This window comes from Sander vitreus, chromosome 14 (genome assembly GCF_031162955.1).
Source record: "Sander vitreus isolate 19-12246 chromosome 14, sanVit1, whole genome shotgun sequence".
NCBI lineage: Eukaryota > Metazoa > Chordata > Actinopteri > Perciformes > Percidae > Sander > Sander vitreus.
The window spans coordinates 30,266,204-30,291,285 of NC_135868.1; the positions used below are offsets into that span (position 1 = coordinate 30,266,204).

The 25,082-nt window shown below is 40.9% G+C and overlaps 1 protein-coding gene across 1 annotated transcript in view; it reads right to left on the minus strand.

Annotated features, from left to right (window-relative positions):
- The window catches only part of thsd7aa (thrombospondin, type I, domain containing 7Aa), a 192,683-nt gene extending 168,194 nt beyond the window's left edge, over positions 1 to 24,489 (minus strand). Inside the window, exon 1 of the mRNA XM_078267643.1 lies at positions 24,336 to 24,489. Within this exon, the coding sequence (XP_078123769.1) occupies positions 24,336 to 24,489 (154 nt within the window). The remainder of the gene's footprint in view (positions 1 to 24,335) is intronic.
- Between the last annotated feature and the right edge of the window lie 593 nt (positions 24,490 to 25,082).

Genomic DNA, 25,082 nt, shown 5'->3' on the forward strand with positions numbered 1-25,082 from the left:
TGTGGGACACGAAGCCCAGGCTCCTGGGTGAAAGTCCTGTGTTGTTTGACCCGTCCAGCACCCCAACCAGCCTCTCTTTGCGGAATTTTGGTCTTTAATACTACTCTCTACCGTTGTTGCTCTTAAAACTACGTCATCTTACAGCGCCGCGGAGCTGCTGCTCTGCCCGGTGGGTTCTACACACGCTGAAGGGGGATTTTTGGATCCGTATTTTATGAGTTCGGAGTGAGAACGTGTTAAATTTTCTGATGTTACTGTTAATAATATCATCAAAGTCCTTATTAATGGGGCCATAGCAACCACCACATCTCCAAAATGGTATGGTAACATGTAATCAGGACAGCCAAACACACACATACTGGGGAGTAGGCATGAAAAAATAGGTTGCACATGATAAAATGAGAGCCATCCTAAAAATATCTGCTCTGGCAAGGATTGCAGACTATTTGTAATTACGCTGTCAGTTTATGAGTAATTCAAACACTGTATACCTTACATCAGAGCTCTAGAGCAGACCAGAAATACATGTACATAAGTGCATATTACATATTAGTCTTTCACTGGGACTCAAGCTTCATCTTTCTCCTTTTTCCAAAATATGAATAATGATGTTGAAGGGGGCAGGAGTGTGTGTTTGCTAAAAGCAAAAACATTTTAATCTAAATGTTTGTTAAATGTTATTTACTAAGCAGTGTTAATTTCACTAACGAAAACTGTTATATTTTTCCTATGTCTATTTAATGTGTATTTGTGTTATTCTGATGTGTGTGAATTTTTCTTTTGAGCTGCTGTAATAAGGGAATTTCCCCAGTGTGGGATTAATAAAATCTTATCTTATCTTATGTTAAAATATGACGAAAGCTAAACAGAAAGTGAAAATAATGACTATGACAACATGTCCTTTTCTTTAGAAGTTCATTTTGCTGTTGAATACACTAAAGTCATCTACAATCTCTCGGAAAATTAAACAGGAGGAAGAAACAAAATAGCTGGGTGTCTAAAATCCTGCTACCTTTGAGAGTCATTGAAACACCGAGCCAGATCATGCTGCCCAATATCAGTGTCCTACGACACGGTCTGTGTCCTACCACTGTTCTTGTGGCTGAATGGGAGCAGGTTTCAAAATCTTCCCAGAATATTGGGATGTATTCAAGAAATGTACGCCATGAAATTTGCTGAGCACATTCATGCTTTCAGCCTTTTCAATGGACAAACCATTACCATAATACACCTTGAAGCATAGCATACTGCATGTTGTAGCAGTAGCCTTGTAGGTCATTACTGATGAGCAAATGGATTGCTAAATATCTGAAATTCTACTGGCCAGATTGCCATCGAATCTGCTCTTAAATAATAAATGTTGTTGAAAAGTTATCATCGGGCCAACATTTTCACTTGTCCAGCACATTGCCATGACATTTATTGAAATAAATTAATAGACTGTCACCACCTTTGAGATTGGTGCATCTGAGAGGATTAACCCTTCCTTCCAATGTACCCTTATATGGGCTGCAGTCCCCATGACTAAATAGGAAAATGCTGGATAAAGGATGGATGTATATATGAACAGTATCAAGACATTTAACTCCAAGGCATGTAACTCAAACTGCTGATGAAGACCTTGAGATGCAGTTGAAAGCTCTATAAAAAGCTAGTAAGTGGACCTTGAATTGAGTATCTTTGTCAAAATACTACTGTATTTCCAAGGTCAACAATTACCTTTTTCCATCTTCCTTCGCCTGTTTACTGAGGCCAGTAATAGAAACATTAGAAATCTGTTGCATATTGAACAATAGAAAACAGAAAATCAGCAAACCAAACAGTTCCTTATGTTTTTGTATTAGCTGTCTACACAGTTATGAGGTAACAGAGCCATCAACTGGTGAGTCGTACTGCATGAACCTAAGCCAGAGATGGCAGAGGGCAGCTGGTGGGTTTTGGGTAATGGTGCATTGAGGGAAGGAGGAGGAGGATTTGAAGGAGCATTCCCTCGGGGAGTACGGCTCAGTGACTGCCATGAGTATGATGAATCAACCGGTGCCTGTAACTCACTGACAGTAAGTCCAGGCCCTGTAGACACCCGCAGATGAAAAATGACATGAATGAAACCTTATCTGCAAAGTTGGTCTTTATTCCACTTAGATCTCATTCCATGTGATCTAAAGGAGCAGTGATGTGAACAACTGCAGTGGCACTAAAGGTAAAGAATGGACATCATTAGCAGCTGAATAGGTTTGATGTCACCCACTATTGAGGAAATATAGTGTTGTTCTCAGCAGGGGCTCAGACTGCAATTTGAGGATTTGAGGAAAAAGGATCTTACTCTTTAACAGAAAGGTTGACCTCCTTAGAAAAACTTTCCATAATGTTGTCAGACACTTTCAATATTAATCTGAGCCTACTACTACTTTAAAATAGTAAAGGAGTGTAAATGTGTGTGAGTGTTTATCTGATGAGCACGTGGAACCTTGTACGGCAGCCTCGGCCACAGTGTGTGAATGTGTGTGAATGGTGAATGGTTCCTGTACTATGTTAAAGCATTTTGAGTAGTCGTTAAGACTAGAAAAGTAAAAATCGGAGAAGGAAGCGCGGGGACTTGATTAAGTTTAGCAGACAATGCGAATATCACTACCCATGGCATGTTTCGACCATGCAGCCAACCAAGCGCCACCAAAGGCAGTGTAAGCCAGGCCCAGCTACAGGAGATCGGAGACTGTTGTGTGGTCAGCGATGCCCACTGGGCAGATACCTGGCTCCGGGATCGGGCGGCTGCACTTGACGGGCGGACTGTGTTCCACACTGACAGAGCACAGGACTCTGGTGGGATGAGGGGAGGCGGACTCTTTACGTTATTTATTGTTACATCAGCAATGTTTTGGTTGATGGACAACACAAATTCAAGTTGATGGACAATGTTTAGATGTCATTTTTTATATTAAGAAGCTAGACTGTAATAGAGGTCTATGCTAAATCCTAGTTTATATAGAAAAAGTGTTGCATTAGCTAGCATGTTAGTAATGTTGCCTAATGTTAGCCAGTTTGACAAGTTCAGTCTATAGTTTCAATTTCAGTTTTTCGTTAAGCCTATTATGCCTACAAACAGGAAATAAGGCAAGGGAAGGCGTTAGGATTAAATGACTGCCATGGTTGTTGTTTTCTAGCAGTTTTAAGCAGATTAATCCCTTCTCGTGAGTAGGAATGGCATATTTTACGTATCGCTGTCATTAATGCAAACACTTCAGTCCAAAATGGCTGCGACTCGGCTCGGCGACTGGGCGCAGATGTTGTATGGGCGACCCAATGGAGTGTCGTCTCTTATTATTATAACCTCTTTGCCTAAGCCGTGCAGTCGGGGCGGTGCAATTTCCAGGACTGGTCCGGAACCCTGCAAGGACCTCAGACACAAAAAACTACTGCCACTAGGTGGTGCTATAGCAAACAAAATGCATTTTGCCATATAACTCTCATACATCGCACATTTAAAAACCTTATATCCAAGCGCTCCCTAAATGTGAATCTCCTGACATGGCAAATTAGTTCTGTAGTGTATGTGCCTTTTTGACTATGATGTTAGACGAATCATACATGCTTTGCAAATGAAATATTTCTACTAATAATGGCAACAGGATAAAAAAAAAGCAACAATTAAGTAATACAGTCAGCTAGAAAGAAGGAAGAGCAAAATATAATGGGAAAGAAGGTAGGGGTAGAGATAAGGAGGGTGTTTGAGTGTTTGTATCAAATTTGTTTGTTTGTCATTAGTTTATAAAAATGATTTCAATGAGGACTGACATTACCTCGCGAACCCAGCACGAGTGTGATGGAGGGGTTGGTGATTTCCAGCTAAGTAGAATAAGTTGGCGTGCTAGTAATGTTGAGAAGGCTATTAAATGTGATTGATGTTGTGGAAGATGAGAAGTTGATAATATAATTAACCAGACTTTTCAGTTCCACCACTCTTTAACCTTGTTTCCAGCAGCAGCAGGCAGCTGTTTTCAGTAAAAGAAAGCTCTGATAAACCTACTGTACCCTACCTGTCCAGCACCAGGCAGAAAGACAAGTTAGTGACTACCTGGAGAACACAGTGGATCATTTGGCAGCTTAAAGTGGCCATATTATGCTCATTTTCAGGTTCATAATTGTAATTTGAGATTGTATCAGAACAGGTTTACATGGTTTAATTTTCAAAAAACACCATATTTTTGTTGTACTGCAGCTCCTCTTTTCACCCTGTGTGTTGAGCTCTCTGTTTTAGCTACAGAGTGAGACCTCTCAACTTCTGTAAGATCTTTGTTGGCAGTCTCACATGCGCAGTAGCTAGGTAAGCTCACAATTGCTAGCTAGCTTTTCTCCAATTTCGGCCTGTACAAGGCAGGATTAGCCGGGAGATTTCTTCTAAACGAGAGCACACTTCCAACTTTGCATGGAATACCTGCAGAACAGGGACATGGAAGTAGTTCTATACAATTTATTTTGTAGGTTAGGGTGAATTTGTGTGTGTTGTAGCAGTGTTTTGCCATTGAGAACGAACTAGCATGCTAGCGCTAGCATGCCATCTCGTTCTCAACGGTTAGCCCCCTAGGCCCCTCGTCTCGGCTAGTGACTCAGAAAGCCGTGCAGATGTTGACCAGCTGACCCGGAGACTGAAGACAGGACACATTCAGAAACCTGTATCTCACTCAAAACAGCATGGATGGTTTTTTTTCCCAAGTTTGTGATTTTGATTGATCGAGACCAAAACAGAGCTAAAAGAGTGTCCATATTGGACTTACATTCATCAGGTGGACACAAACACAATTCCCTGTTTGCCATATGAACTTTATTAAGTAATAATCTGTCCATGTTGTGTTTGTTCTGCTGCGTCCAAGTGGCCAAACAAATCTGTTTATGCAACTTTAAGGGCTGTTCCCAGCTCAAGACACTTGCTGTTTTTTTCCTATAATTTAAGGGGCATATATATCCTCATTATACACTGAATTTTGAGTTTAGGTGATAAAAGCAAATGAGCATGTATGCCTGAGGAAGAGAGATGCCTGCCTGATAGTTGCTTTCATCTCATTTCTAACATGAGACTGAGAAATATAATTAAAAAAATTCACACTCTTATCGACACTTGGTTACTTTTTCATTCTGCACATATTGTTCCTGTGAATGCTCCTTTATAGATGAAGTTGTTATAGCTTATTTTTCTCACTGCATACATTCACACATGCCTCGTGCATTCTGTACACAATTCACCCAGGAGTGTTTAGTAGTTTATTATTATTTAGTATTAGACAGGAACTTGTGTTTGCAAATTCTTTGCTAGTTTCATACTAAATGTGTATAGCTGTAGCTGAAAAGAATAAAAAAAAAAAAAAAAAAACATTCAACTGTTTGGAGCAGCCTGTTCTCATGAACCATTCGTTCAAAAACATACGAAAAGTTAAGCACTTTAATTCGTAAGCATTCCACGTTTTTTTTTTTTTTTGCTGTATTCACAACATTGACGGCCGCTGTATAAGAACACGGCTGGCCGTGTAGGGAGGAGGTCAGGGGATGGGTGGGCGTTCACCCAGGAAATGTGTGTTCCTTAGGAGTGTTTTAATCCAAACCACGATATTTTTCCTAATCTTAACTAGTCGTGACAAAACGCTCATATTTTGTGGACTAAATTTAACCATAATGTCCACCGAAATGACCGGCAGATTGCAGTGCTTTGTACCCGGCTCAAAGTCACCTATTCTCAGGTAACCGAACCACCAACTACCGTTGATACAATGGAGGTCTGTAGCCGGCGTCACGAAGCTCTGTAGCGGCTTAAACAACTATCAACTGCCGCTCAGCGTCATGGAGCCTGAGCCAGCCGGCGTCACGGAGCAGCCGGCGTCATGCACCACCCGGCGTCACATGACCAGCAGGCAGTCTCCTAATTTTGTAGGATATCATACGTTTTGGTGTGCATACTGTACATTTACGTACAATATCATACATACCCGTTCATGAGAATGCGTTTTGGAATTAGGACTGGTTTTGGCTTAGTTTTAGGAAACATTGATGTTCCTCAACAAAGAAACACAGAGGTCTTCAGGACAATGTAACAATGCTATGGCAGGGTTTCCCACAGTGATAGTAGTGTCGATAGTCGACAGTAGAGGTTAGCCACCTCCCCTGAAATAAAGACAACCTCCACTAAACAAGAATTCATACACTTTTACCAAATACATTAACTGTGAGGAAAAGGAGCAGATGCACCAATTCAGTTCACACAGCAAATGTTATGTACTTAAAGTGATGGTTCGGAGTAATTTCACCCTAAGCTGCTTTGCACCTTGACCTCGAGCCAAACAACCCCTCCATAAGCTTTTTCCCCTTGTTATAATGTTGGTCGAGTGAGCGTTATCAGCTGGTTAGCTTAGTGCAGGCGCTAATGGAGCCACGTTTGTATCTCGTAAATTGCCCCACTAATAATGCCCGGAATGATACCAAACTTCTACAGTAGTACAAATAGTTTCTGTACTTATAAAACGAGGCATTAGAAAGTTTGTAACTACACCAGAAGTATATTTAAATAACACTTGCCTGATGGATATGCCTCTCAGCTGCTACCGCAAGATCACGCACAGAGCACAACATCTATTGCTTTTAAACTGCAGCCGGGATATATACAACTGTGTGGCATCGTGTCCTGTCGCCTCACGCTGCAGTTGCTGCTTCTGCTGTTTACTCGCTCCTTGATTCTTCTTTACCAGTAGTCTCTTCCGGCAATAGATGTTGTGCTCAGTGCATGATCTCGGGAGATCTCACGTGATAGCGCGGTAGCAGCCGAGAGGAGTATCCATCAGGCATGTGTTATTTAAATATACTTCTGGTGTAGTGACAAACTTTCTAATACCTAATAAAGTAAAGAAACTATTTGTACTACTGTAGAAGTTTGGTCTCATTCCGGGCATTATTAGTGGGGTAATTTACGAGCTACAAATGTGGATCCATTAGCTCCTGCACTAAGCTAACCAGCTGATAACGCTCACTCGACCAACATTATAACAAGGGAAAAAAGCTTATGGAGGGTTGTTTGACTCGAGGTCAAGGTGCAAAGCAGCCTAGGGTGAAATTACTCCGAACCATCACTTTAATGAGTATGGCTGCTGTTTATGCATTTATCTGCTTATTAAATTGATCACAATATGAATTGTGTGGGTGACTTACCACCTCTGATAAATAATTTCATGATAGAAATTCTGTGGGTTATGTTACAGCTAGTAGTTTTGCATATTTAACTTTTGTTTCTGAGAAAACAAGTTTCAGCATTTTGGTATGTCAACTGATTACCCATGAGCTTCAGTAATCATTGCTATGGGGAATGCCAGCCATGAAGTTAAAGTTCTAACAAATTTGAAAAAAGCACTGTGCCATAGTTGAATTGATCTAAAATCAGAATCCAAGCTGTTTAGGTCTAGAAATCTATTACTGTACAAAGCTCAACTTTTAACTTCAGCCTAACCTTAGAAGCATGGCAGTAGAATTTGAAGCTGATTGTTTTTAGTTTTTTACCCCAATGCACCTTGGGACTGTTGAGGTTTTTTTAGGAAACAAGTGTAAGCCAATTCTTTGATTATACTGTTGTCAGGATAGTTTAATGCAATTTAAGCATTAGGATTCAACTGCCAGAGCAACATGGAGGAGTAAAGTGCAGCTAATCCATTCCTGACAGCCGGGTTGCCTTAAAACCTTTAAGCTACACCATCTGATGCAGATGTGGATCTTACATGTTCAAATCTTACATTTCTGTTAGTGGCTGGAATTTTAATTTCACATTTAATCCGCCTCCACTCTGTAGCACTCCAAAGGCCAAAACTGTAAATGGTTCAAAAGCAAATAATCTTTCCACTATTTATCTAAAATGCAGAAAAGACAGAACTGAATATAAATCAAAAAAGGCTCATACACTGACTCCTATGGGACTTGCCAGACACAGAACTGTAAAATAAGCTCTGTCTCAGCCAACGCCATCATCTTCTGCTACACAGAACCCAGCCCCTCAGTCAGGATCAGGATAATCAAACTAGAAAGGGCAACATTTTCTGAAGAAATTGTATGTGTGTAATGATATAATAAATAAAAACTAATGAAAAGAAGTACTTTTTCCAGTATTTACACAAGCTGAGAAGAATGAAAAAAGCTGTTGTCCAGTCCATCGTGCAGAGAAAGGTTCAAACATTTCAAACTGTTTTCATTGACTAAATGAAAAGATTTGCAATCAGTGATACGTTTTAAAATGTCATTCATTTTAACAACACACATAAATGTGGCTCTGGCTCTACTAAGATTCTTATTAATCTCATCCACTCATAATTAATCTATTGAGTTCCCTTTTTCAGGAATTGACATCCTCTCATGCAGAGGTGGGTAGAATAGCCAAAAACTGTACTCAGATGCAATAACAACTACTCATGTATAGAAGTTAAAGTATTCATCATGAAAAATATTTGGCAGTGACTAATTTGAAAAAACACTGGCACACTATTGTCTTTTCCCCCCAAGTCTTTGATTTGATTTGATGACTGGAATTATTTCAACCACAGATGATCTTCAGGTAAAGTTAAATAAGTGAACATACACCTGTATTTATTTATGACAAAATATTATTAATAACATTAATATTATACTCTATTAAACTAGAAAATGTCTCGTATCAGATGACTCATTTAGGCTCATTAGGAGATAATGCTGTGATGTTTCAACATTAAATACAGGTGTGTTCACTTTGACCTGAGGAAGACCACCTGTGGTTGAAACACAGAACAGTCATGTCCACATGTAAAATAAGCAGTTTGTCTTATTTTTCGTGTGCATAATTTGGTTTCTACTTTTCCATCTTTCTTCATCAGGCCACACCAATAAGCATGACTAGTTAAATGCACACCGTTAGCTTAAATATTTACATTTGGACTGAAAGCAGGAGTAATGTGTATATGCTGTTAAACATATTAGCATTAACATGACAGTCACACTTACCATACACTAGAAGACTCTGAAGAGACTCTGAACAGACTGCAGTCTGACACCATCTCACATCTAAAGACAATCATCTCACATCTAACATTAAAGACTTACATAATATCTAAAGACTGGGGATCTTGCAGGGTCACACATTGCAACAACTTGACTACAACTAGATTCCTAGAACAAATTAATCAAGCTAGCTAGCTAACACTTGGGTTAGCTGGTAACTTAAGGGAAAGTTTGCAGATTTTCTGTTCTGCCGTACATGTAGGTGAAAGGCAGGTAAACCCGGAGGTCCGCGTTTATCAGCCGGTAAAACTCCCGCTGGATGACACTCTTCAGAAGGGTTGAAAATCTGCAACTTTCCTTCTTTAGCATTTAGCTTATTGCAGCGCCACAACAACATTGGCTCTATCCATTTGCTACTTTAAGCAAAGAAAGATATGGAGTGGCACTGCTGTGACACAGTGCCAGCACATACTTTATATGATGACTTTGGACTTGAACTTAACCTCTCAATCAGAAGAGAGTGTGTGTCTCTTCCTTTCAGTTTTACTACTGGATGGTCATTTATTAAAGAGTTAGTGTGTCTTTTTGGACCGTGAATAAAAAAAGCTCCCTTGCTGGGCTCTGGCTGTGTTTGACTTCAGTGTCCTCCTCAGGGCCTCATTAGGCTGAGGACGACTGGTGTAACTGTGTCTTCCAGGGAGCCGCTGTCTTCAAGACCTGATTAATAATACAGTGAAGTTAAAAAGTGCTGCTATTTACGGGCTTTTATTTGGTGCTTGCTGGTATAGAGGGGAAATATTTCACATCTCATAATTTTCCATCTCTCTATATCTCATTCTCAACTAGATTTGATTTCATTTAATTCAATTTTAAACAAGAAAGTCTAAACCCTCTAAAGGTTGCAATACAGTATTCATGACACAGCACAACACCAAAGTGTTGGACAGTATGAGTAATATATAATAATAACAATAATATACAGTAGTCTGTACTGAGAGGTTTGCTCTTCTTGGATAATGTACAATACTTACAGTTTTCACTGATGGTTCCACTGGAGGAAAAGTCATGGGGTCAAATAATTAGAAGGGTTCATTCTCTTGGGAATATGAACATGCTCAGTAAATCAAATAGCAATCTGACAATCATAATATTAAAAGTCATGCGTACAAAGTTGACCTTGTCCTGATGGTGGAGAATGAGGAAAACTCAGGAAGTGACCGAGCTAGAAAATGGTTCATTCTATATGTATTTACTTGTGTACAAGAAGAATTTGCTCCTATCGTAATGGTTAGATCACTAAAAACAATAGGGAGTCATCCTTTGGACACTGTGAACATCCACAATACATTTCAAGAAAATCCAGGCATTCAAACTTTCACCTAATGGTGCTATGTTCTAGGATAGGCTTATAAAAGATCACTATGAAAAATCCTCTGGCGACCATGCATGTCTATTCCAACTTTTATGGAAATGCAGTCCATGACCATGTTTCTATGACTAAAGTATTTATTAAGGTGAAATGCCCATCCAAAGGTAGTGCTATGCTCAAGGTCAGGGGTTCAGCAAAATCCCTAGGAATCATCCTCTGGGGAGTATGAATGAGCTTGATAAATGTCATTAAGACCATGCATGTACAAAATGTAATTGCAATCAGATCAGTAGTTTTTAAAATATTTGAAAACTAACATGGCCACCCATCAGCCCTGCTGCAAACCAGGAAGTCTTGATATGTACTGAATAAATACATTTTAGATTTCCTCCTCATTGAAAACAGGATATCTTGTAAATTACTGTGGGCATCAAAATTATTAAAAATGATTATAAGTTTGTTTTATTTCTCTCACTCTTTTACTATGCGTGTATGTGTTTGTGCTTCATCTTATTTGTCTAGCTGCACAATTTTGACTGCCAGAGGTGAATCACTGCTTGTGTCAGCTCTTTGGCTATTTATAACTCATCACATAGAACTAAAATAGTACTATCCACCATCAGTGATGCCTGTATGGTGAATGGAGAATCAAGAAACGGAGAGGTCTTGATGCATTGAAGTAATAGGGTTCTGTGTTTAACAACAGCAATACTATATGAAAGCCTCCATTTACAATATCTAACACAACTTGTGCAGTATAATCCAAGTCTCATTTATCCGGTTGTATTCTCAGTAAATCCATACGAGTAGTGCATGTGTGCAATGTATGTGTAATTTGTGCATTTTACCTTTGGTGAATCTTACATGTTATAGTGTTTAATTTCCAATTTACTTTCAAGTAGAGAGATAAGAGAGAGCACCAGTGGTCGAGGGAGCTAGAGAGTGAGTGAGGAGGGGGAGTGCCGAACAAAGCAGTGAATCAGAGGAATAAAAGGCTACTTTCTGATTGTTCTGTGATTGACACCTCTGCAGGAAGGTGCAGCATTGTGGATTATGAGTGAATGCAGAGCTTCATACTGACTGTGGGTCTGTGTCAGTTAGACAATTGCGTCGGTATGGGATGTTGAGGGGCAAAGCAGCGGTTGGGAATGAGAACGCTGTTATTGGCTGAAAGTTACACACCAACATGGGGACCAAAGGCTCTTTGCTGACACCCATAAACGTCCCGCACAAAACAAAATAAGAAGAAAAAAGAAAATACAGGCAGAGGGACTCTATACAGATACCACCACACATGTTTAGTGGGTCATAAGTGATGATCAAGAGCCACATACACATAAATTATAAATCTTTGTGTTGTCACTTTCTCAAGCCAGGTTCTGTCTGAGGTTTCTGCCTGTTAAAACGAAATGCAATTGTTGGGTCTCAGTCAATTATAGTGTGGTCTAGACCTACTCTATCAATAAAGTGTCCTGAGACAACTATGATTCAACACTATAAATAAAATAACATTGAATCCCCTAGAATATATTCTTGCACATTCCTGCCTAGTGATTTTATTTTAAAATTGTATTTTTTTTTCTTCTATTCTATATTTATATTTCTTGTGTATGCACCATAACACCAAAGTAAATTCCTTTTATGTGAAAACCTACTTAGCAATAAACTGGACTCTGATTCTGAGCGAAGTGGCAGAGTTTTTAGATGTCAGGCGAGGATTAGCTGGAGGTGAGTGCTAATAGAGGATGGCATGGAGAGGAAGAAGCAGGTTGATGAAAAGCTCTTTATGCTGCTTAGGCCAATCCTCCAGCTCGTCTTCCAGGGCTAGTGAAGCCTCACAGGGAGCATGAGTTAGCTAAAGGGAATCAAGGGTTTATCTGAGAGCAGAAAGACATCACTAATCACTGTGGTTAGTTGGACTGGTATTGTTCTGGACCACTGGCAGCACCCACTCAAACAGTTGCTTGGCATTCAACAGAGCTTCCTCTCTGCCATCACCACTTTCTCCACATGCCTCCATTCTTATCTCTGTCTTTTCATATGTAGGTCTGTTTGTTAGTAAGCAGGCATTATATGGGGAATACACTGTGATACTGATTTTGATTGGTGATACATGATAGACTTGGATAGGTTTAGAGACTAATGTAGCTCAGCGTAAATTCTGTCAGGGAGACTTCTATTACGTTGTCTCTCTTCTGTTTAACTGATCAGCTGGGCAGTGGGTGTTACGGTTCTGTATACCAATTAGAATTGGGCACTTATGTTCTAACCAATCACAGCATACTACCATGTTTTAAATCTGTTCTCTCTCCTGCTTCTGTCAGTTGTATTTTCAGACGAGAGTGCGAGTGCGACTAGTAGTTGTTGGCTTATGGCATTAGTGTTTTTCTGTGTTGCGTCTGGTTCGGCGTGTGTCATTTCAGGCTAAGAGCATTTCACTTCACCTTTTCCGGCCCGTGTCTCGCGTGGTAGCAAATGATGTGTATCTTAGAGGATTTTCTCTCTCGCACTTGTTCTGCAAGCAGTTTTCCGTAGCCCTGGCGCATGCACGCGGGTGCAAACAGTAGCAGCCTGGGAGGCAAAAATCACTCCAGAAGTACTTTCACACGACTGCAGTCCCGGGGATTTTGCCTCGTTCGTAGCTCCTGAATCACTGCACGGCCGCTCTGAACTGCACAGCTGGTCTCCAGCCGCGACTCTCAGCCGCCAGCGTTGTACGTACTTCGGTCGGGTTCATTACGGCAGAGGAACCGGCATGTTCAACTCAGCTGCATCATCCAACCCTTCGAGTTAAGTTATCTCATCAGGCATATTTTGTTCATTCATGTTTGCTGCCAACAGTAATGTGGATCAGGTTGCTGTGGTCTGGAGTTCCGGCTCTGTCTAAACTCTGGCTTCTGCCGCAGATTCCTCTGCGTCTCTGGGGCCTGTTTACCGTAAATTCTATGATAGACAGCCGGGGACGTCGTTTTATTTCTATACATGCATTAAGGTTAATTGTGCACTTAGACAGGATCGTCTTTTCTCTATGGGCTCACTAGGCAAGCTGCTTTTTATCTTTTCCGACATTTTTTTTAGCGTGCTCTATCATTTCAGCTACATTCTAAAATTCAAGTATGTTAGGGCTGATCGCTACTGCACAGCTGCAAACTGAGCTTGCCTACGTAATTGTGGTATGAGCAGCCTGTCTGAAGTTGTAGTCTTCTGGTGGCTGTGCATGAGTAAACTCAATCGTTTCAATCTTGCAGAGACGGAGATTGAGTTATATGCTAGGAATAATGTAGGCAAGGGGTAATTGTTGCTAACTAGAATGCTAGTTAACATTAATATTTATCTTACCAAGTAACGGTAGCCTTTTTACAATAAAACATCTGTATGGAGCACACCGTGAGATACAAGCTATGGAGCATTTATACATTGTTGTGTTTCTTCGAATTTTAGCAGCAAGTTGTACAGTTCATCTCTGCAATATGTGTAAACAGAATTCATCTTTGCAATGGGATTCTCATATTTGCTACACCCTATAGATCTCATGTCTCGTGTCTCGTTATGAGCATGTTTTACACGATGTCTTTGCAGCACAGCCAGCTAGACTTCATATTCTGCAAAGTTCAAATTGCTTCTTCTTTGCAGCATGTTTACCTGTTTTTTCTCGCAGCATGGGCAAATACTCTATTGTAACTCTTCATTTATGCAGTTCATTAAGTGACGTTATCACTGACCTTGTACGCAGCGAACTCATGACATTTGACCTCATTCAAGTACTCCTTACAACACTAACCTTCTAAGTCGCAGAGACACTGCTTCTTTTCATTGCTTTTAATCTAAGATTAACTACTCATTGCCTAGGCTCATACTTGAGGTTTTCCCGGCTAAATTTCGGTTCAGCAACTGCATATGGTCTTCCTCTGTTTACTCCTCTTACATTCATGATGTCATCGCAACCAAGAGATCTTTTAGGCATAATCCTGGTAAGCGTGCATATAACTGGTGGTGGTGTATTGATCTCTGAACAGTGGTGGAGGAAGTAATGAATTTCAGTACAAATAACCAGACATTTATTTTAGTAAAAGTACAATGAAAACCCTTCTTTAGTAATAGTAACAGTACCTGATTTTAAATGTACTTTAAGTATTAAAAGTAAAAGTCTGCAGAGATTCTGTGTTTGTTCCGGCCTGAATTGCCGAGGTTTTGTTTCGTGTTCGGCCTTCTTAACGTGGAGGCGCTGGTTCAATCATTGTTGCCCGCACTGACACACAGTTTTGCCCATTTAAGCTATGATTAAGTATCTATCTTACAGGTCTCAGAGTAGTACCCTGTCACTATTATTTGTTATTCCTGGAGATTTCCCCATGTCGAAATGTTGGTTTAACCAGCATTTGAAACTAGTCCTTATCAAAGCTAACATTTCACCATAGCGTTATACGAGTCATTCATTTAGAATAGGGGCTGTACTACTGCTGCTAGTCAAGGGGTCTCAGTACTTCTCTACAACAACTTGGACGGTGGGCTTCCTCTGCGTACTCATCATATATTCGCCCTGATGTAGAAGACATCATCAATAACCAGAGATCTCTTAAACCTTGATTGTGGTAAGATTGCATATAACTGGTGGTGGTATATGGATGGGTGGTGTTCTCAATGGTACTGATGTATTGTTTTTACTGTTTTGATCAAATTAGATTTTATTTAGCTTCTAGTTGGTTCCTGCCTGAATTCCTGATGTTTTGTGTTATGTTCAGCCTGAATTGCTGATATGTGTTTTGCCTTATAATTACAGGTGCTGTTGTAACTGCAGAGGTCTGTGGTTGTTCCGGCCTGAATTGCCGAGGTTTTGTGTTCGGCCTGAATTGCTGATACGTATTTTTGTTTTTATATCTGCAGAAGTTTTGGTGTTTGTTCCGGCCTGAATTGCCGAGGTTTTGTTTTGCAACAACGTATTGTTTCATATGCCTTTTGTGGTGTGAGTTATGACCTAGTATGGTTCAGTGTGTTTATTACTCTAATTATTTACTGATTATTTAACACATTCATGTTTTGGATCACTATACAGATTTGTGGCGGCTTTAAGGTATGTTTATTCTTGTCATTTAATCACTTAAATTCTTTTCAAGTTTTGGGGGATGTGTTTGGTTTTCCTAAACATTAGATTTGTATAGATACCCCTTTACAATGGAGTCTAATCTCCAAATAATTATGTTTGTACTTACTTGGTTATATTTTATTAATAAATGTTTGCATATCTGCAACGGAGTCTCTCCTGATTGAAATGACTCGGAAGACTAATTAAAGAGATTATACTGACTGAAAATCAAGGAAATTGATGGCAAAACTGGACCCATAGATGACATTATTCACCCAGAGTTTAACCTTGTTCTCAGCAAAATTACACACTCCAAAAACATATCCATAATTGCTGAAAGGAACAGGCAGTGACAGCATAGCTACAACATGTTGGATGCTCCAAATTCTGGACAGGTTTATCAGCCACAGTGTACACCTAGGGCCGTTAGGGCTGGAACGATGCATCGACCTAATTGATTCTGTTGATACCTCGATTTGCGTGGAATACGTTGATGTGCCGCACTGCACTGCGTAATGCCCTATTGTATGCTGATGAGTCAAGCTGTAATCAGTTAGTTGATGCGCATATAGACCTATAAAACAAAACAACATAGATTTACATTAAAGTCACACTGTACAGTAAGTTGTAGTAGGAAACCATAGATAAGATACAGCGTCTGTAATTTGACATGTCTGCCATATTGGAGCGCTCAAGATCCACTACTAAACAAACACAGTGCATCGAGAGATGCTGGCTTCTCTACAAAATGGACAGTTACTCACTTCATTCTCAACCAATTTTCATGAAATTTGGTTTGATATACATGTGAGGAATTGAACATGATGCTGGTTACTTATTGGAATTAAATTCAGTTACTGGGGATAGATCCAATACGCTCTGTATCAAAACATGAACCTTCGAGTAAATGAGTTAGAATTCTAGCTTTTGTGAGTTTCTCTATACATACAGTATCTGTTATGTTGTAATAAATCTGCCTGGTTGCTTGTCATTGTATTAATAATTAAAATAATGAATTAATGAAATAAACAAGACTATGTTTGTTCCCCAAACTCCAGTTAAGAGAAGAACATCCAGTCAGTTCATCCATACATACACCAAGACACCTATGATAAGTCCACTTCTGCAGGCTGGACAGTACAATATTGGTAGTCTAAAATATTTTATTTTTATGATCCTTAATTCACTTTAGACACATACACTATAATACTATGATATAATAATACAATACTATAATATTCTATTATGAATAATATATTATAGTATTGTGGTATTATTATTATTATTATTATATTGCATTGTATACAACAATATTGTATTATATTAGTTGAATAAAAGGTTAAAAGATTATTCTAATTACCTATTGTGCATCCTTATGACAAACTTTACAGTTTTAACTCCACAACTGGAAAAGCTCCAAGAATAGCCACGATTTAGCTCTGTTGTTGGTCCTACCTCATATGTCGCATAGTGGATGTAATGAACACTGCGGTCTCTATGGGTGCAAGCTGCTCTTGAGACGTAATCTTGTTAATACTTGGCCAGTGTCCGCCCCTTACATCTGTAAACCCATTTGTCAGTCAAATCTGAGTGTTATTTTGTCAGCACTGGCCTCTTGTCAGTTAACGGACAAGGTGGATGCCATGCAGTGGAGTCGCACCCGGATCGAACAAACCCCACTCCCATGTAATTACTCAGCCGCCCCGCGTCCACTGCCTGCAGGTGGGCTACTGACAACACTCCTCCCCACTGTCAACCCTTTTACTGGGAGTAATGAGGCACACCACACACACGCACACACTCAGCACAAAACCTATCCGTGTGTGTGTGTGTGTGTGTGTGTGTGTGTGTGTGTGTGTGTGTGTGTGTGTGTGTGTGTGTTGCTTAAGCTATTTGTGTGAGTGAGAAATAAAAGAAATAGCCTAAAAATAGCAAGGAGGTAGGTGCAAGACCAAATGCCCTGTCAACCAGCTTTTATAAAGAGTGTTGAGATTCTAAACTACCGAATTACAAATAATTTTTTCACTTGTTAAGTAAGAAAAAGCAGGAGTGTGTTAATGTTAATGGGGATTACAGGGATGATTAGAGACAGCAGAGAGAAAGACAAAAAAAAACACAGCACTGAGTTCAGTGGCGTGTTGGTGTGTGTGTGTGTGTGTGTGTGTGTGTGTGTGTGTGTGTGTGTGTGTGTGAGTGTTTGTACACACAAACACACCCCTCCTCCACCTGGGATGGCCTGCCAGGCAGAATTGAACAGCTGGATGCACCTTCTTCAAACCCACACAGAATAATGGCTGCAATTTGGCGCTTGATGAATCCCAGGGAAAACAAAAATAATTTCACCCACCTCCATTATGCCTTGATAGCACTCCTCCAGCTCCATCTGCACAGGCCAATCTGACACTCAAGTGTCTGTTCAAAACAACAAATACCTTTTAATCACTTGTGAACATCCATATGTTTTCATTGAAAAGGGTGCTCGACAGCAGAGCTCACAAAAGAAGAAAACAGATTTCCATCCCCCTGAAGCTACACATGCTGCTGCTACACACATCAAGTCCCATCAATTAGGGAACAGACTTGTTTGCTGTCTCGGTGAAATGAGAAGATCGAAAGGCTATTCGTTTTACAACAACTCACAATCTCTTTTGCAAGTTTCAACATTATCTAAATTCCATTATCTAAAGTGGCAAGCTAGTCGCTGATACAGCCAAGACTCATGGGTTTTGATCAAAGTTAGGAAAATGCTCCATGACGTTCCACTTCTGGGATTGCTCCGTTGCCGCCGTTAATTCCGCCGGATGTCCGTCCCCTTCCTCTTCCTTTGTGTTGGCGTTCTAACCTCTGGTGGATTTGTGAGGACTATGGTTAACTGCTCCTCAGATCTCTGCAGGGTAAATCCAGACAGCTAGCTAGACTATCTGTCCAATCTGAGGTTTCTGTTGAACGACTAAAACTACTTTTGAACGTACACATGTTCCACCAAAATAAGTTCCTTCCTGAGACTATTTAGCAGAGGCACCGTGGCTCCATCCGGCCCTTAGCGCAGCCATGACAATTGTGATTTTTTTCTCTCTCATCCAGGAATGCTGTGTGGACTAGCCAGACTTTCCTCTGCAGTGCTGTGGAGGACGGTCTGGCAATGCGAGACTGAGCTAATAGAGGCTAAAGGCTCTGCAGAGTTGGTGGTTATTCTTTTCAGGTTGGCCCCTGCCAATTACACATGTCATTGGAGCCATTGTTCATATAAAAATATTGATCAGTTCAGCTTTAAATATACATATTACTGGCATTTTTAATAAAAACATATATTACACACATACATATTTTAGTATCAATATGTAGGTATGTCCTCTTTAAAAAACATAAATCAGTGGATTTCCACCTCCGCTTATTAAATTTGCTGGTGTAAATGGCTGAATTAAGCACACTTGACACTTGATCTGGAGAAGATGCTGTATTACACTCTACCCCCGCCTCCTTTTCACTGTTGATACCCTCACGAGACCCACTCAGCTCTGAGGTTAAAGGTCACCATGAGGGAGGGGGTAGTGGTGGTCTGGGGGGGGATTCTATGGGGACATCGGAGGAAGAACAAAGAGTGGGTCATGTGACTCGAGGTGAAGCCTTCTTTCTTTTGTGCACCACATGGACATGAGCATCTGCAGCAGAGGGCCTGAACAGTGTGAGGACAATACAGAGACACTGTGTTGTTCTGCGTGTGTGTGTGTGTGTGTGTGTGTGGTTTAAACAGGCCTAAATAGCCTCCATTCATCAGGTCTTTCTGAAGCTGACAGGCGAACTGCCCCACTCATTACCATCAGTCGTTGCTCCAGCTTGTCCGGCTCGGCAGACACTTTTGTTGTCCTGCACTGTACCGGGAAGTGTCAAGCCCCATAGTGTACGCTGGTGGTGGTGCAGGGTAGGCCATTGCAGTAAAAAAGATCAATAAGTGCACCCTGGAAGTATACAGCACCAAAACCTGTTTTTCAGGCCACTGTAATTTCTCAACTTGTTTTGTGAAATCTGAATGCCATTCATCCAAAAGCTTGACTATATACTGTACAGTTCAGAGAGAGAGGATTGGTCCACAATGGTGAACTAATATGACGCTTACCTTTTTCTATTTTTCACATCAACGATAAAGACAGGACACTCAGAACTCGGAGGTTTATCAAGAATCAGCTTTGAATGTTTTGTCTTGTCCAAATCTATAACTCTACCCAAACTCTGTTCTCTCACAGTTGGCTCATGAACATGTTTTAAACAAATCCATTTGTATTGGAAACGGGTAGCAGATTGTTTTCATTTGTTTTAAGAACTTAACTTGAGGACTTTTACATCAGGCACATGCCAACAGAGCCAAATCAGAAAGGCCGGATATGTTACTTTGTTGCATCTGTACAGAAAATATTTAATGCAGCCTTGGGATATTCATGCCGTGAGCTTTTTAAAGTGGATTTAAAGGATAATTTCAGTTTATAACAATTTTGGACTTTCTTTTGTAGGTTTGGCCATTGACCCTGGTTATTGCAAAAGTTTACTGAAGTACACAAGTCAGATGATCAGACAAGTTGTTAAGATTGTACAGGAAAGCTGTATGCACTCACAATAACAGTAAGTACAGCAGGTTATAGTGAAGCATGACGGTGATCTGTAAACTGTGATGAGTGTTTACAACAGTAGTTTGGGTCATAACTTTACAGTCTGACTTTTCTTTCAAATAGGTTTTTCTAACTTTGGGATTTGTTTACAACCTGTCTGATCACCTGACGTGATGTCGCCTCATTCGCTTATAATTATAACTTTTTTTTTTCATCGATACTAGTTGATCATTTTACTTTAAATGTTTACATGTTGATCACATTTTGGACTGGCCATGTTCTCTGCACCAGTAATACAAGTCTCCCATTGCCAGACCTTCCTCCACAGCGCTGCGAAGGAGGGTCTGCATTCCTGGATGAGAGAATAACATGCTCTGATTTATTGGAATTTCTTTAAACCAATCACAATCATCTTGGGCAGTGCTAAGTGTCGGACAGAGCAACTGTGCCTCTGCTAAATAGTCTCAGGAAGGAACTTGTTTTGGTGGAACATGTGGACGTTAAAAAGTAGTTTTAGTCGTGCAACAGAAAACTCCAATTGGACAGATAGTCTAGCTAGCTGTCTGGATTTACCCTGCAGAGATCTGAGGAGCAGTTAACCATAGTCCTCACAAATCCACCAGAGGTTAGAACGCCAACACAAAGGAAGCAGAAGGTACTGGACATCCAGCTGAAAAGAGTGAAATCCGGTGGAATTTCCAGCAGCAACGGAGCAATCCCGGAAGTGGAACATCGTGGATATGGACTACAGTTATACTAACGACCGGACCCCAACCCAGCAGCGGTCCCCGCAGTGTTGGCTTCCAGGGTGCAAAGATATGATGTGACAAGAAGCGAACAACCACCCACCAGTGTGAGCCATGAAGGATGGTGCTTGTAAATGCACTTTCAGTTCAACATCCTCTCATCATTTTTTGCTGAGGATCAAAACTGAGTATCCACCCTCTGTCTATCAGCAGTGAAAACTGGCTCTTGGTAGGCAGTGTCTGACGGTGCCGGTTGGGGTATGATGAACAATGGCAATAATAGTCACAATAACGATAATGACTAGAAGTAATAGTTGTAATTGTTCATGGTGTCGTAGAGCACAGCAGGGCGTAACATGGCGTGGCAGCAAGTTGCTGCAATCCCTTCCCATACCTAGCACCCGAGCAAACACCTGAATTTTGAAGTAGAATTAAATTAATAGTTTAGTTTTTTGGATTTATTTTTCATTTTGAAAACTTATCTTGACCGAATGCATTTTTTTTCAGATCCTCTCTAGTAAAAAAAAAATGGTTTGGTTATGTTTGAGCTTCACTGTGCAAAATAATGTATGTGCAGAGTATGTTTTCACATTCATCTGCTGAAGAGGGAAACTTTCTCTGTGCACCCCTTAAATATCTGCAATGTACATATGCACGTACACTGAGAATGGACTTTCGGATTCTTGATTTTTGAATGAGGATGTTGCTGTGGAAAACCCATATCAGACAGGAAATGTCCATCACAAACTATCGATTGGCCTTTTCTGTCCAAGGTAGATGCTAACCTGCTGGCAGGCTGGCAGGTTAGAATGCTCACTTCCATGAAGGTTTATATCTGCGGGAACAATTATTTGTTGGCTCACAAAATTGACTTTGCAATAAACTGTATTTATCCATTAACTGAAAAATTTCACACACATAGATGCTCAATTCTCCAGTCCAGCTGACGGTGAGAAGAAACCAAAAATAACAACCTGCAAACTCCCCTCGGAGTGGAACAGCAATCTAATCCCCCAACCTTCTGTGGCTTCTTCTGCCAAAAGACATTACACAGAGTGCCAGATTACACATTGCTACAAAATGCCATACATATGCAGGTAGTTTAGGGGAGTAATATGACACACATGACTCATATGTTTGTTCTATTTAGCATTTTTGGACTAAATAAACAGTATTGTAGTAGTCTACAGAGAATATTTAAATGGATTAAATACTAATATTTTCATAGAGCATTAAGTGAAACTGTACTCTTTCCCTTAGCACTTCGGCACATATTGCTGGGAACAGCAGTCTCTTGAGAGACCAACCCCCGCATTACTCACTGGAGTAACCTATTTGAAGCCACTGGGCTAATTTCAGTCGCCCATCTGTACTATGGGTGTGGGTTTAGCTAGATTATCACAGCATAAATATGTATTAATCTCCCCCCAAAAAATACTCCTTTTCTAAGACGTCAACAGACAACCTCTTTGCTCCTGCCCCTCCCCTCCCAGACAAGAGGTGCTGAGGTGGAGAATGAAACCTCACACATTGTTGTGTTGAGCACGTGGGGAAGGATTGGAGCTCCAAGAGGATGGTAGGATCTCACCAGAAATGTTACACCAAAGACAAGAACAACAAACATTTGAACATGGTTCACTGCCATCATCTCAACATCTGTGCCACGGTCCTGTCAGCAAGCCACACTAGCATCAGGGAGCCAAGTGCCGACACACTTAAGCCAAGAGGAGACACTCACATAAACATGTCTATACCGTATCTAGGTTAACTTTGTCTGGCCAATCTGCTCTGATTTCACTACCCTTAATCTCCTCCCCCACCTTAACACGGTCGGAGGTACTGCACGTAATACCATAGGATTTCCATTCCTTTGCACAGGGTGTGAGCAATGAAGCTGGTAAACAACAATAATGTCAGAAGAAGAAAACAAAAAAATCATCATTTAAGGTGCAACAGGGTTAGGGTTAGTATGACCTATTTGTATTTTTTTTTTCTTTGCTTGAGGTGCCTGCTATTGTATGCGAAAATGAATTATAAATTTAGATTTTGACACCGAATACTCTCGCTTTCCCTCCTAACCTTTGCTCCCACATGAGAATATATAATACATAAGATAAACAGCAATTGAATTTCTTCAACTGAAAAATAATTTACTTTACCAATGCTGGACAATTAAACAAAAATATAACATGTGTAAAGAAAATACACACTGTTAACATACTATTTTTAGTGCCCACCCACGGAGATATTTCATCAGTCAAATTATGGCACTGACAGTATATTAAATATGATACTATCATACTACTATATTAAATACACATATATAATAATGGCACATACATTATCAACAGTTACATTTCTTCTTTCTGGTAATTACAACTTTGCCCAAATAGGTACACAATTCATAACAAATACCAAGGATATATGCATTGATTTCTAATTTATTCCAATATCAAAAGAACTAAGGTAATTACGTCCTGCACATTCTAGATATCAGAAGCACAGATTGTTAACCAGTATAGATAGTACATTTTAGACTCCACCCAAAACCAGCATTGATCCCATACAGGCTGAGCTGCATTGTCAGGACTATACCCATCGATCAGCTCCTACTGGTGTTGGGGGGGGTTTGCAGGTTCCCAGTAAAACCAGTACGTTGATCCAGACAAACATAGAGAGATTAGACAATAGTGGAGAAGAACATTGATCTCCAGCTGCATCCAAAGGGCACCCCTGTCCCAATGGGGGCTGGGGTGCACCTCCTCCATTCTTCTCCCACTCCTTCACTCTGCCTGCTGGACCATGCATCAGCAACGTGTCCTTCTGACCATGTGCTGCTCTCTCACAGTGAATCGACCGGTGAGAGGCACCACCCAAAACAGCAGCAGCGGGAAGCCTTGTATTGTACTGCACAGCTGCCTACACTGTACTCACAGCACTGGTTTAACTCATCAACATTTACCTCTGGGTTACTTTTCCACAAATCAAACACCTGCATCTGCACTAAAATACTGCTGGGTGTACTACGGAGTGTTTTCACCGCATCCTTTGCAGCATGCTTGTATTCCCTTCTCTCAGAAAAGAGCCACATGCAGCTACAGTGCACACACTATTTCTCATTAAGTGCACACATGTCAAACTGTGATAAATGAGTCAATAGCAGCACAGAGCAGCCAAGGATTCCCAGCTGCCTCAGTCTAGAACTCAGCGAAAGACAGCCAGCACAGTCCACTCCTCTAACCCCCAGTCTGGGGGCAAAGAGACATTCACCTCAGGGACTGCAGTAAATATGTTGCCACACTAACGTTAAACAGTAACAATATGGCTCCAAAGCATAAACCTCTGCCACACGCATGCCTGCAAGAAAAGAGGCTCGGGGAAGAAACTTTAATTGAAGGTTCTCTTCATTTGCAGGAAGGTTTGATGAAATCATAAAAAGTGAACAATACAATACATTTGCTGCAAGAGTTGTAGTGTATGGGACACCAAGACAGCAGCCCACCCCCCACCCCCCCTCCAAACCCCAGGGTGGAACGTACCTGTCTGCCAGATGTACAGAGGTTTAGTTTCCACTGCGGTTTGTGCATCCATCTCCCAGATGGAGAGAAAGAGCAGGGCTATCCTCCAGAGAAAGGGGAGCGGTACCCCTCTTGAGACCCCCAGCATCCCCACAGCTCTGCTGGCCAGCCCCATGACCACCGCACGGCAACTACTATAGTTCCCAATGCAGTCAAGAGGAAAAAAAACAAGCCTGGTCCAAGGTAGGGAGCTGGACTGAAGTGTGAGTGTTTTTTCTGCTTCTGCTTTGTCCACACCACTGCGTCCAAGAAGAAGTAATCCCAGGCGAACAGGGCTGAGGTCTCCTCTTCTTCTCCCGGTCCTCTCTGTTGATGTTTTTCTCTTGGATCCTTAATGAGCGAGAACAAGGTTTGGCAGTAATAAAACAGGGAACAATAGATCCCTAAGCTCAGCCTGCTGCTGCTGCTGCTGCTGCTGAATGCCGGGTTGATGCAGCGCCTTCCTCTCTCTCTTCCTTTCTCTCCCTCTCTCTCTACACACACAGACACATGCACACACGCCCGCCCTCTCTACCCCATCTACCCTCCCTCCTTCTCACTCGTCTCTCATCCCTTTTTCAAAGGCTCAGTAAAGCTGTTCTGCACTCAGATCGAAGTGGGCAGCTGGATCGGGCAGGTGGAGTTGTGTTTGCTGGAAAAATTAAGTGCAATAATAAGTGGCTTAAAATAGACAAAATCTACCAAAACGTGCTATCATTGTAAGTGAGT